Here is a 14,354-nt window from a genome sequence, read left to right on the forward strand (position 1 = left end):
CACAGTTCATACCAATGGATTCTTAATTTTTCTAGGGTAAAGGTGAAGAAAGGGACACTTAAAATATGGTGGTTTGAGAGAACCTGCATTGCCTTCTAAACCAAATAAAAATAAACAAACCATGGAAATCTATGGAAAGACTGGAATCATTTTCCACAGTGTGTTCTGCAAAACACTGATTCTTCAGGAAGTAAATAATGTACATGCTCAACATATATAGCATTATGATATAGTACATTTGGACCACCAGGTTTTAATTCCTCAGACCTATTCACATGTGCATGTGAACTGGAAAGGTTTTTTAAAATTTCGTAATAAAATCTTGTAAGGCTCCTGGAGGGACATGAGTAAGGCTCCTGGAGGGACATGAGTAAAAACTGCACTGAAGCCTCTAACACTTAACCTTTTCAGTCTGATGACCCAAGCAGGTCAGAGGTTTTTGACTGTGCTGTTCAAAGGCTATAATCCTCCTCTAGTAAATGAGGAAAATATCTTTAAGTCATATTTGTTTCCATTATTTTCTAAAGCCTTTTACTAGGGCTTTTCAGATTTGGTTTTCATTTTGTTAATGGTTTAAGCAATTTAAGAAATGAAATTAGTTTAAAAATTTTGTGAATACATTTTAGCTTTTATTAGTGAGTATGGAAAGGGGAACATCAGCATCCCTCCTCCCCTCAAAAAATGCCATTGGAATGTAGACATACTCATTTGTATGCTTTTTGCTAACCTATTTTTTCTAATTTGCTTTATGATAACCCATCTTGCTAGTTTTTTAATCAGTATACCTGGACCTTGATGGATCTTCTGGAGCTCCTACATAGCCAGGGAGGCAGATAAGGGTCCTCAGCCTTCTATTGGCATCTTAACAGAATACAAATTTGTAATCCTCAAGTCAGGTCTTTAGGTGCTTTGATAGTCAGTGCCTTAAAATATTTTAGAAATTTTTTTGAAGGGACAGTTTTAGCTCATGCGTAAAATCCTTGCTTCTAGTAATAGTGATGCTACCATTTTAAGTATTTTGGCAAAATATCCCTTAAAAATCTGTAGAGTATTGCACAGAACCAGTATGTAAGCCTTAGATTTAATGAGATTGCAGAAAAGTAAATGACAGTGATCTGAAGACTCGGAGGGCATGGAAAGAAGACGATGTATGCAAAAGAATAGGCTGTAATTACTGAAGAGCTACTTTTGTACACAGATATTTCTAGTCTACATCTGATACGTCTTAAAAACAAGATAAATCATTTCCTAGAGCACACTTTACAAAATACATGGTAAGGAATCCAGTACTGAACTTCAAGTCTTAATAGCAGGTACTTTGGTATCAATCAAACTTGAGTTGAACCAGGTCTGTTAATCATTCTCTACCTGTGTGATTCTGGACACTGCCACTGTGTTAGTTTTCTCATCTATAAATAACAGTATGCAAATAGCATGGCCTTTGACAGTTACAAAGATTATAAACTGCACACAGGTAGGGACTTTGCCTTATGTAAACCACATTCCACTAAACAACAGGCATCCAAATATTGAATAAATGAAATAGCTAACACTTAATGAATGCTTATTAAATTTCACTTTAAACATATACCTATATTAGTTTATGGATTCCTGAATTTATAAGGTAATACTTTGGCTGACATTTCCACATTCCTCTTAGGGGTTTGCTTTTTGATACAAATAACAGATTAGTTAACACTGCCAAACATTTCCCATTATTTGTGGGAGTGGTTTTCCAGGAATTTCTTAAAGTACCTGTTAAAAAGATAAATTCTGATCCGTTTGGCCTAAAATAGGCCCAAAATTCTGCATTAAAAAAAAATGCTTAAAGGGGTTCTTTAGATGGTATAAGTAACATTTTCAGAAGTCTGAAAGAAAACGTACAAACTTTTGGCTTTTTTCCTTCCACGTGAACCATCTTCTGGCCAACTGGTCAGTCTCTTGAACTAGAAGACCTGGGTCTGGAATAGAATCCAAAATTTCCATGGATACAGAAAAAAAAAAATGCATCACTTCCCACTGGATCAAAAGATTACTCATTACACCTCAGCTCTCACCATTGTTTCTTTACTGCTTTGTTGGTTTGTAAAAACATCTGGTTGCTGGCTTAACATGAACTCTTTAAATGTAACACTAATAATTCACAACTATTTTAAATAAGCATATGGTTTAATCCCTATAAAAGTCACATTTTTTTGAACTACTAGTCTAAATTACTGGAATTATAAATCATGTAACTGCTCAAGATTTAAAGGCACAACACAGCCAAGAATACTACATGTGTAATAATCCCTCATAAATATAAAAAAACATTTATAAATAAAAGAAAATGCAATAACGTATCTTGTTAAAGGACAACAGTTTTTAGTTATTTATAGTAGTTCGCCTGAAACTCCATAACTGAAGCCACTGGTTATATTCATAACCAGCTTAGTGAGGATGTTGCCCACTGCCTAACATCTGTAGGACAGTTGGGGTATTTCTGCAAAGCATTCATAATTTGAGTATTATCCAGAAGTAGTTTCATCAGCTGGTACTCTCTCTGTGCATTTACTGAAGTTCTTTCCATGGGCCTTATTAATTCTAATTGTTGTAAGTGTTCAAAAGCCTGAAAGATGAAAGAAATAGTTTAGGTTCAATAGGGGAAGTAAAGTAACAATGCTAACCCAGAGAACAGTTAAGAGTTTGAGTCAATTGTGGAAAAGAATGCTAGGAAACAATAGGAATCAATAGGGTTCAAAAACAACTTCATATCCTAGGTGAAAAAATAGTGTCAATATCCAGTTATCTGTCCCTGCACTGTTGAATGTAAACAGGGCAAATTTTAATCTAGTCTGCACAATAAGATTTTGTACCTAATCTTGTTCTCTATCATATCTCCTCCTAGTACTTAAGTTAATGAAGGGTTTCCAGTTTGCACTGAAAACCGAAGATCTGATAAAACCAGTACACCTTTTGACTCATTACTTAGGTTACTCAAATTTGCACTTGTATTTTGCTTCTACCTTTGTGAGACTTTGCTGTGTAAAAGTTTAATACAGTTGCAAAAAAAGAGGGAAGCAGGAAAGACCCTAAGGAGTACACCAAGCCTATTCAGCTGATCCTATAAATAAATGACTCAGCAGTGTTATGGACATGGAGGAGAGAAGACAGGCTTCTGTTTCCCTAAGAAGTCTGAGGGAGACTGCCATAACCTATTAAAAAGTCTCTTCCATCTTCCCCATCTTAATAGGACTCTTTACTGTCTGCTTCCCTTTACTGCTAATATTCATGTATTATGTCTTTTCTAACCTTGATTATTATTTTAAGTATTTTATTAGGGTATGAAAAAAAGAAACCATTAAGTCATGACATACTAACCATTAAATATTTACACACTGAAATAGATTCCTGGGCTTTCTATTCTTACAGGCTCATTGTGAAAAATATCATTGGAATATATTCTTTATATGCCATAAAAATTTTTCTGATGAAAGAGATATAACTCAGACATCATTTTTGAAAATGAGAAAATATCAGAGGCTGCAAGCTGAGGGGTTGAATAAAACTGAGATTTAAAATATTTCTAGGCAGCAAAAATACTTTATTTAAAATGCAGAAATTCATCAGAATTTTAAATGTTCAGGTAACCCTTTCCATTTATACAACTCCCACAAACCATCAGACAGATATGGACATTAGGAAGTGGGGGGAAAAAACCAACCTCCAGTGTGTGCTAAATACCCTTCCTATTATTTTGAAGAAATGGCAATGCCCCATACTCATATTTTGGTTGCTACAAGGAATAAAATTCTGACTACTAGGGCCTATCAGGACATATGGGTCCACTGCTTAAAAAAACAAAAAATGTTTCTTCTTATAAAGTCCTCTATAGAGTTGTGCTGTCCACTAAGGTAACCACTAGCCACACAAGGCTACTTACTGAGCATTTGAAATGTGGGACTCGCTTTTCATTTTATTTAATTTTCATTAAGTTTAATTTAAAAACTGATATTTGAGTCAATCAGAAATTAAGTATGTTTAGAGCAACTGCAGAATATACATCTACTTCAGCTAAAATCTTTAAGGATCCAAAGAGCAAGTATTTCCAATGAATATTTAGTGAATTATGATGTGTTTTAGGTATAAATACACATCTTAACACACAAAAAAAGGGAAAAGACTTCATTAATAATCTCTATACTGATTATAGATTAAAATATTTTGGGCATATTAAGTTAAAATTTAATATTAAAGATAACTGCACCTTTTTTCTTTAATACTTTTGTGTTGCTACTAGAAAATCTAAAATTACATTATGTGGCTCATGTTGTGTTTCAAGTGGACAATGGTATGCTAGAATAAAGTTCAAGTTTTAGAACTCATGTCTCACCCAACCCCTAATAAAACTTTCTCTGTATGCCCTCATCAGCCAGTGAGATTTTGTCCTTTGGTTTCTTAATGCATAATATCAACATTTTTATTTCTTTTTTACTGCTGAGATTATAAAGCCAAACCTTGTGTTGTAAAGGGATAGGGTTCTATTCATGTATTTCATAGGTAATTCCTTTTCAGGATGCAAGTGCTAGGAACAGACAGTAGAGGGCAGTATACCTCCACAAACTGGCTGCTTTCTTCAAAATTATTCAACATTTTGTTTTTAGATTTATGTTTTGAAAAAAAAAACTATAAGTACCTAATGTTTCAAAATTAATAAAAGTGCAACTATGAAATATACAGTACCCTTGAAAAACTCAGCGATTAGGCGATGCCAAAAACCCTTCACCCCCAGTCAAAAATCCCTATATCGCTTGACTTCTCCAAAACTTAACTACTAACAGCTCACTGTTGACTGGAAGGAAGGAAGCCTTACCAATAACATAAACAGTTGATTGCCACATATTTTGTATTATATACTGTATTCTTACAATAAAGTAAGCTAGAGAAAAAAATACTATTAAAATCATAAGGAAAATACATTTACAGTATTTTTTGAAAAAATCTGTAAGTGAACATGCACAGTTCAAATGTGTTATTCAAGGGTCAAGTGGACAATCAAATTAGACATAAAAATATACTTGTCTGCAGAAAAATAACAGGGAAGCTTACCTTCATGACAACAGGTTTCTCAAAATTATAAACAGAATGGGCCTTCCTCTGAACAAATTTCTGAAACTCTGGACAGAAAGCAATGACAAAGTTAGTATCTTCAAATAAGCAGTGGGGTGGAGTCAGAAACTACGAAAGTCTCCTCTCACCATTATAGACCATTTGAAAATTAAAGGGCTCCTCTTCGTAATGTCATTTAAATGCTTCATTGCTATAATAAGACAGATTTCCAATACCGATAGACCTACAGTAAAAGGGAAGCAAACTGAATTGTAGTTTACTTAGATACATAAGATTGAAATAACTGTCCTCTATATAGAATAAAAGTGAAAGATCATGGATTTGAGGGGTAGGAGGAGGTTAAGACCTCCCCCAGGTTCAAATGTATTTCATTTATTTATTAGCCTTATAATTTTCAGCAAGTTACTCAATCTCCCTGAGTTTAGTTTTCATATCAGCAAAATAAGGGTCTTTTAATCTTACAGAGATGTTATAAGGATGTTATAAGGATGAGAGGTAATATTATCAAGCACTGACCATATGGCCCACAGGAAACGTAAACTGAAGCTGCTGCAATTATTATGTAACTTTAAATTACATAGGGCCCTTGATTATTCAGAGACTCCCTAAATCCCTGTAAATTATATCTAAAATTTTTCTCCTGGAGAGAAGTTTCATTAGATTCTTAACAGGGACAGTGAATCTAAAGTGACTAAAAGCCAATGCTTTTCGGTACCACTTGGTACAACAGGAACACCTGCAATACAGTCTTAGCAGGACTTCCAACGTGGCAAGAGAGGCAGAGTATCAATTTTCTTTGACTGTAAATGGGACTGACAATATCTTTTAAAGGGCTGAGTTAAAGGCTGTATGGATAAAAAGTAGTCTATATAAAAAGCACTATACTCAATATTAATTATAATTTTGAAAAGCATTCCATTATATAAATTCAAATCTATAAAAAATTATTAATCAAGTAGGTTTCTTACCATGTACAATATTGGCTTTAGAGTCCATGCTACACAGTTGGTTTGCCTCCATCAGATCTGCTGCAGTCATAAATGGGTGTGACGTTGTTATGCGATTTAAAGCAAGCATCTAGAGAAATGAGGGTAAGACAATTATATACTTACTTGGGCAATGTGAAGAATTACTGAACAAAACTTCATAATTTGGAGAGTCTATGCTTATGAGAGTGACTAGTAATGCTTAGGAAAAATATTTTTTCACATTTAGGTCTACTAAAATTTAGTATTTCAATTCATATGCCATATAACTCTATAAATGTAAAGCATAAAAAAAAAGTTTTATTGTTCTCTTTACCCCTTCCCACTTGCATATTTTGTTTATTTACAATTCCTGGACAGAAAAGCTGTTTAAAAAAGGAGTAGGGCAAGATGACCAAAAATAAGAACACTATTTAAAGCTCCAGACCAAACCAAACCAAAAAGGCAGATCTGTGACTTATAGGAACTTTCTTACCACCCAATCAACCAGTCCAGGTTAGTGTTCACTTCTATCACTTATGTTCTATTGTATAAAAAGGAAAAAGGTAAAAACCAAAATTACACCCAGAAACAATTCTGAAAAGAATTCACTTGTTATGTAGCTTGTTGTCTTCCCAACAACTAACGCTAATCCTAGATTTGAAGATATCTTTATTTGTGAGGTTCATAACATTTAAATTTAATCATTTAAATAGGGTTAGCAGATTTAGAAGGTAAAAAAATGAATGATATCTCATTAAATTTGAATTCCAGGTAAACAATGAATAATTTCTTAGTGTAAGGATGTACCATATAGTATTTGGGACATTTTTTATATTAGCAAGTCTCTCCCCCATTTTAACCAGGGCCCAGGGTCCTTGGTTGATCAGAAGAGTTTGGTGATCCTTGTACTTCATTCCCCAACTGGGAGAGAACAGGGTACCCAGTAGCTCCTTCCCTTTCTCTTCCTTTTTCTTTTTCCTTTTATAATAAAATATTTTTGACATACAAAAAGGCAAGAGAAAAATATAATGAAGATCCACAAGCACTTCCTTAGTTTACAAAATATCTTAGACAGCTGAAGCCCATGTCTCTTCCATGGTTGGACTCTCTACCCTTCCCCATACTAAAAGAAAAAAAAAATCATGTCTTTATACTTCTACTACATACATATGTATTCTTAGACAATACAAATTTTCAAGTTTTATATAAGTACCATATTATACTGCTGCAACTCTCTTTACTGAACATTGAGAATTTATCCATGTCAAGGTGTCAATTCTAGTTTATTCATTTTTTTTCCTGTTGCATTCCTTTGTATATACTCACATTTTAATTATTCTCTCTTTTATTGATAGACATCTCTCATTCCTTTTTGCAATTATAAATAAGGCTGCAATAAACAATGCAGTACATGTCTTCTTGTACATCTGAGGTCTCTAGATACCTAAATTGCCAAATTGTTCTCCAAAGTACTTATACATATTTATACTATCAACAGCAATAAATTTTAATAGTCACAGACACCATCAGATATTAACTTGGAACCACCGGACTGCCAGAAATAAAAATGTAGTGTTTAATAATGTAAAGTTAAAAATATTTTGTACCATTTCCCTGGTTACTGGAGAGGTTAAACATCTTTGTATATAAGTCATGCGGGATTCCACATTGGTGGATTGCTTGTTCAAATTCTTAGCTCATTCCTTTATTGATTATTATAGAAGCTTTTTTTTTTCACATTAAGTTGATTGGGGTAATGTAGAAGCTTTTTATACATTATGGATAGTGTTGATGATTACGTACATTGCATATATCCTCTCCCAATCAGTCTTCACTTTTTCTAAGGTATCTTTTGTCCAGACATTTAAAAATTTAATGTAATTAACTTTATCTATCTTTTCTTTTATGGCTTATGATTTGTGTATCTTCCCTAAGAACTCTTCCTCTATCTCAAGATTACAAATATCTTCTATTTTTTTTTTTCTAAACTTTTAAAAGTTTTGTTTCTGTATGTACATTTAGGTTTTTTAACCTGGAATTTACTTTTGGATATACAATGAGGGTGTTTTTTTCTATGTGTATAACTCCTGATATTTTACTGAAAATTATCCAAACTATATTTAATCTCAGTCAAGTCTTTCCCTCCTCTTTATAATATCTACCAGTTCCAAAACTTTCTTAAACAAGACAAACCAAAACAAAAAGAAAGCCATTACCTTGAATTAAAAATGTAATAGAAACCTGGAAAAATTATGGCTGTTCATGTTGACATTTTGATGGTAGAGATTTTCCCAGAATAATGAGAAGTTTGTGTGTACACACGTATGTGTGTGTACATATATATGTGCATATGTGTGCGTGTATCCTCTATATATCATAAGTTAGTAAAGTCTAATTTTGGTATATAAATAACTAAAAAATTCTTAATCCCCAAATTCCTTAGAGATAAAGACAAGTGAAAATGGCAGTAGGATTTTTACGGATGGGAGGGAGACTGCTAACAAGAAAGTATACATGGAAAAAAAAAAAAACTCCTAAATTTCCTCAGCAAAAAACAAACGGGGAAGGAGAATCTCTAAAACAGAGCAGAGCCATATAGTAAAAAGAACACAAGCTTGACTCCAGAGAGCCTTGGATTTGAGTTGAGTTTGCCATCTAGTTTGCTATGTGACCTGGGGCAAGTTATATAACAAGAAACTTCAGTTTCTTCAAAAATAAGGATAAAAAAAAACAAAGTATAAAAAATAGGATTTTGGTAAAGGTTAGACATAATGTTGTTAAAGTAACTGTATTACCTGGTTCATGTGCTATTCAATAAATGATATCCATTATCATTATGAATGAAAACAACCAAGAAGAAATTCATGAAATAAAAAGTATTTTTTCCTTGAAAGATATTTGCCATAGATTATGTTCTAGAAATATTAGGCTAATATCAAATAAATTAGTGAAGAGCTTTAATTTTCAGAACAATAAAGTACCCCTTCTGTGCTACTGTTTAAGCTTAAGATATAATTATTTTGTGAAAGACCATAACTAGGTGGGATTTATTCAGGTATGCAAAGCTAGTTCAACATTAAAAAATCAAGCAATGTCTACGCCATGCTACCCTGAACCAGCCCGATCCTGTCTGATCTCGGAAGCTAAGCAGGGTTGGGCCTGGTTAGTACTTGGATAGGAGACCACCTAGGAAGACTAGGTGCTGTAGGCATAAAAAATAAAAATAAAAAGGGATTGTACACTGTCAAAGTGCTTGCAATCTGTGAGGTCAACCAAGAGTTGCCTCACCAAAAAAAAAAAAATCAAGTGATATAATCCAACATATTAACAGGCTAAAGAAAAACCACAGATCATATCCATTTATACAGATTAAGTATCTGACAAAATCCAACACTCATTCATAATAAACTCTCAACAAGTTAAAAACAGATAAGAACTACCTTAACTTTGTAACAAACATGTAGTTAAAAGAAAGCTACAGCTTATATAATGCCTAATGGTAAAAGATTGCTTTCCTCCTAAAATTGGAAAAAACGCAATGATGTATATCCTCATCACTCTTATTCAACACAGTGGAAGAAGTTCTAGCCATGGCAATAAGACAAGAAAAAGAAATAAAATCTATCAGATTGCAAAGGAAAAAAAACCCTATTTGCAGAGTACAATGTCGACATACAAAAATCAATCACATTTCTACATTCTAACAATGAGCATGCTGAAACCAAAATAAAAATAAAATATAATTTACAACTGTTCCAAAAAAATTAAATACTTATGTATGCACTTTAAACATGTAAAAACAGGATCTGTGTAGTAAAAATTATAAAACGATAATGAAAAAAATCAAAGAAGAACTAAAGAAAAGGAGAGATGTACCATATTCAGGAACTGGAAGACTCAATATAGTAAACATGTTATTTCTCCCAAAATTTACCTACAGGTTTAATCAATTCCCATCAAAACACAATCACCTGGTGAAATAAAATGAATGCTAAAAATAAAACTAATACAAACCAATAGCATGTGTAATGACCGCAGGTTTTTGTTGATATTGAAATGCTTCTGTAGTACTTCTCGTACACTTATATCTTCTGAGAGACACTAGAGAGAAAAAAATCAAAACAGAAATAAGGAATAATGCAGTTTAAATCCTAAATATAATCTTGTGCCTCACTAGTTTGTGTACCTCTTTAATTCTATTTATTGATTATTAAATAGGTGCTGGTCTTTTTTATAGAACACAAAAATCAGAACCAAATATCCAGTCTATTGATTTTCTTATCCTTATGTTAATTCAATAGACGCAAACATAAAGCATAATTTTTGCTACCCCAAAACTGTATAAAAAGAGAATCCATACTGTGATAGTGGGATGATCAAATGCAGCACAAAACACAACAGAGAATGAGTTACTATACTTGGGTAAACAAATTAAAGTATTACAAAGAGTGCTAAACTGTATGAGTCAATAGGTTATAAAGAAGAAAGATTCCAGTTAGAGGGAATAGCATGAGTAATGTAAGAATACTGTGGTATACTGACAGAGGTTAAGGAGTCATGTAATCCTAAATTTCAGTTATTGGCAAAGGGATTATATGGAAAGACAAAGGCAGGCGAGCCAGATTGAAGGCAATTACAATTGTCAAAGAGGGTCGGAATTAATACAGTGGTGTGAAGACGAGAATTAAGTCATTTATAAAAGACATGTATTGTAGAGAATCAACTGGTGAGAGGTGGAGGAGAAAGGGTTTGAATGGGGAAAGAGAAAAATCAGAGTTTATATTATGGGATACAGAATGTCACTGGAGGAGTGAAAAGTGAGATATGGTCAGGAAGTGAAACTTGGATTATCAAGTTTTAAGAAGTAGATGGAAAAGTGGAGCAAACAAAGAGATTGAAAAAGATATTGAAAACTGGAAAAGAATACAAAAGGGACTGATGAAACCAAGAAAAGAAAACTTCAACAGTGAAGTGGTGATCAACAATGTAAAGTATTTTGTGTAATTAAATAAAGATATATTTTGAGATGAAGCTAATGGCTTTGGAAATTCGAAGATCAATAGGGCTCCTTGAAAAAAAGTATCTAAAAGTGCTAAGTGACTGCAGTGAATTAGGAATAATGACAGGTGAGGTACAGTTGGCAATAAAAAAAAAGATCAGATGAAAGGAGAGTAAATTCAAAGTTGGCAGAGCCAAGAACAGCTTGAGGAAGATTAACATAATTCTTAAAAAATCATCTGCAAGAAATACGGATTATTTTTCCTTAAAAAAAAAAAAAAAAAAAACCCAAAGCCTAGAAAACTAAGTACTAAGTATTTCTATATTTTATTTTCTAAAGCTAATATTGCACATCTCTACTTCTTCCACTGTAAGACGACTCATATTCAGAAATAAGTTCTAGTCTAATGAAGTTTCATGCTCTCAGTAAATATATTATCCTAGTTACAGTCTCTATTCCTTTGCTATTGTTTTTAGTCTCCTCTTTCTATTTTAAAGGCTATACATATCTTTTTATCATAAACAGAGTCACATACCTTTTGGAAGGACACAAAATAATAAAGTATTTCAAATAAAAAACTTTTGGAAATTAATTGTAGTCTTGGCTTCTACAATTGGTGACTCTTATCAAGTCACTTATAAAGTTGATGTGTTCAAATGAGAGCACTTAAGAACACTAAAGAAAATCACCTGGGATAAATATGTTGTGAAATAATTTTTTTCCACAAGAATTCATTTTAAAAAGGGACTTACTTTTTTAATATGACATGTCAAATGGTTACTTCTATACTCTGCCTTTCTGTTTATCTGTCTTTAGAGGTCTGAATCCAAATCCTCTTCTTTCTGAAAGCTAATACCTTCCTTCTTTAATTATTTAATCTGCTTTAAAAAAAATGCCTACAAGACCTATAAATGAGCCATTAAAAAATAAGAACTCATTACATTTTTAATTCCACCTTGATTCAAACACTATAAACTACTTGAGGATAAGGCTATTATCAATAACCGCTTATTGGATGCCTATTATATTTAATTATGATAGTCACTGAAGATATCAGATCTCAGGTATGAAGTATAACTGAATTTCTTATCACTCTGGATTAAAAGCTCCCATATGGTTGGCTCAGGAAATGATGTAAGGGAAATAAGACAGAGACTGATTGACATTACCTACAGGAATACAGGAGAAATTCTCAGAAATAAAGCACAACTCTCCATTGTTCAAGGAAGCTGACACCTTTCCTTTTCACTGAGGTACACGAGTAGCAGTTGCAGTTGTTCTTACTGTGCCAACTGCGGTGTGTTTGACCATGCCCTCTTCACAGGTAGACTCTAAGCAGAATGTTATAGGATTATACTCACACTTCAGGACTCATGCTGCTCCAGGGATAACTCTGTGGCAGCAGTATATGTACTAAATCTGCTTGCTAATCTCAGCAGCTGCTAAACTTTCTCACCTTCTGTTAACTACACAGGAGAAGTTTAAGACAGTAGGTAAATCTTCCTTAACCTATAGTACTTTGGGGGAATTTCCTTTGAGAATTAGCTGTGTTCCTTTTATAAGTTTTTTTATTCAGGGATTTCCTTTATACTGCTATGCTGAGATGGTGTTCACTCTGCTTATTTGACCCATTTGGATTAGGGATAAAACATTCGAGTTAGGCTGGAGGTCCAGGTTCAACACTGTCCTGAAGATATTTCTTGGATGATATCCATAGGTGACTTGTTATCTATACCACTGCTTTTGGTTTAACCTTGGAATTGGAACAACTTACTGGATAATCAGCACTGAGTGACAGGATAGCTCCCTCAATGCAGTCCCCACCCCACCCCCACCCACACAGCAGGGCCTCTGGCCATGGTGCTGACATATTTTTCGAGTGAAGTTCATTTATCAGAATGCCAAGGGGAGGGGGCAAATGATGATAAGGATAGAGAAAGAAAATATTAGAACTGAGACATAAATTCCAGTGGTACTAGTTTTACCTTACAAAATACCTGCAAGATTGTCAAAAAGATGAAAGGATAATGCTCACATGCATTCCTACTACCCGTCTCTAAATTCAGTGAATCAGCAAAGAAGGACCAAAAATCTAAGAGTTAGCCACTCTACTACTAACATGGTTACCCATTTTCTGAATCATCCAGAGTTATGCTTCACCCGTAACCCTCACCATCTACTTCCTTTATATGACCACCCTGAGATGATCGGAATGCAACATATCAGGGAAGGACAGAAAGATGGATGATGGCACATTACAACCTGCGCTGTTTAGTTAACTTAGGAAAGTGAACAAGGATATACATAATAAAAGCTCTAAGACAGCACAGCAGACATTTAAATGCTATGAAAGACTGCATTTGAATCTCTACAGCAGACAGAAAAACACAGTTGTAACAAGACAACAAGTTCAAGAGCTGTAGAAGGTAAAAGTCTATGAGGCACTGAAAAGTGGATTCATAAAACAAAGATCCAGAGCTCTGATCTACTCCAGACCTAAGTAAGGGAAGAGACAACATGGGAGCATCAACTATAAAGTGTTCCTAAAAAATAGAATCTTATAATTAGATACAGTATCAGAGAAAACTTGCCTGAACTAACAAATATCTGAGTCCTAGGCAAGGTTAATTTGGAGAGGAGGGTGGAAGTAAGAATCTATATCTAATTATATCATGGCACAATATCTAAATTTTAAGGAAAAGTTAGTCATTTTTATATACTATCCTATATAGTTATATTAGGAAAAATAATATGGAATTAATCAGAACAAAGTAAAAAAGGTAAAACAAAGAATACGTAAAATTTGAACCCTTTATGTACAAAACAAGTTCAGTACATATATAAAGTCTGAGATGCTATAAACCAAATAAATATTCTGTAGTAAAAGAAGAAAGAACAAATTTGGATTTAAGGGAAACTTCTACCGTTTACCATGTATCCTTATGCCCGGATTAAATTTTATTCACTCAACTTTAAATTAAAAAAATGAAATGTGTCAGAATTAATAATGCTTACATTAACAGATTATATATTATTATCAAAACAAGAATGAAATGTCAGTTACATAAGATGAGTTAAGTTCTGGAGATATAACGTACAGCAATGTGACTATGGTTAACAACACACTTGAAATTTGCTTAGAGGATAGATCTTAAGTGTTCTCACCACATTAGAAGAAATGATACCTATGTCGGATGATAGATATGTTAAACAGCTTGATTGTGGTATTTCACAATGATATGTACATCAAAATGTCAAGCTGTACACCATAAACACAT

The 14,354-nt window shown here is 33.4% G+C and overlaps 1 protein-coding gene and 1 pseudogene across 1 annotated transcript in view; one reads left to right on the forward strand and one right to left on the reverse strand.

Moving 5' to 3' along the window:
* Positions 1 to 607: 607 nt before the first annotated feature.
* ORC4 (origin recognition complex subunit 4) overlaps positions 608 to 14,354 on the reverse strand; it is a 77,129-nt gene continuing 63,382 nt past the window's right edge. Inside the window, 6 exon segments of the mRNA XM_039855725.1 lie at positions 608 to 2,608; positions 5,089 to 5,156; positions 5,238 to 5,279; positions 5,282 to 5,332; positions 6,078 to 6,186; positions 10,092 to 10,178. Coding sequence (XP_039711659.1) covers positions 2,420 to 2,608; positions 5,089 to 5,156; positions 5,238 to 5,279; positions 5,282 to 5,332; positions 6,078 to 6,186; positions 10,092 to 10,178 — 546 coding nt within the window. The 3' untranslated portion in view covers positions 608 to 2,419.
* Positions 9,171 to 9,288, forward strand: LOC120597335 (uncharacterized; annotated as a pseudogene).

The sequence above is a fragment of the Pteropus medius genome, unplaced genomic scaffold (assembly GCF_902729225.1).
Source record: "Pteropus medius unplaced genomic scaffold, Ma_sr-lr_union100, whole genome shotgun sequence".
Lineage (NCBI taxonomy): Eukaryota > Metazoa > Chordata > Mammalia > Chiroptera > Pteropodidae > Pteropus > Pteropus medius.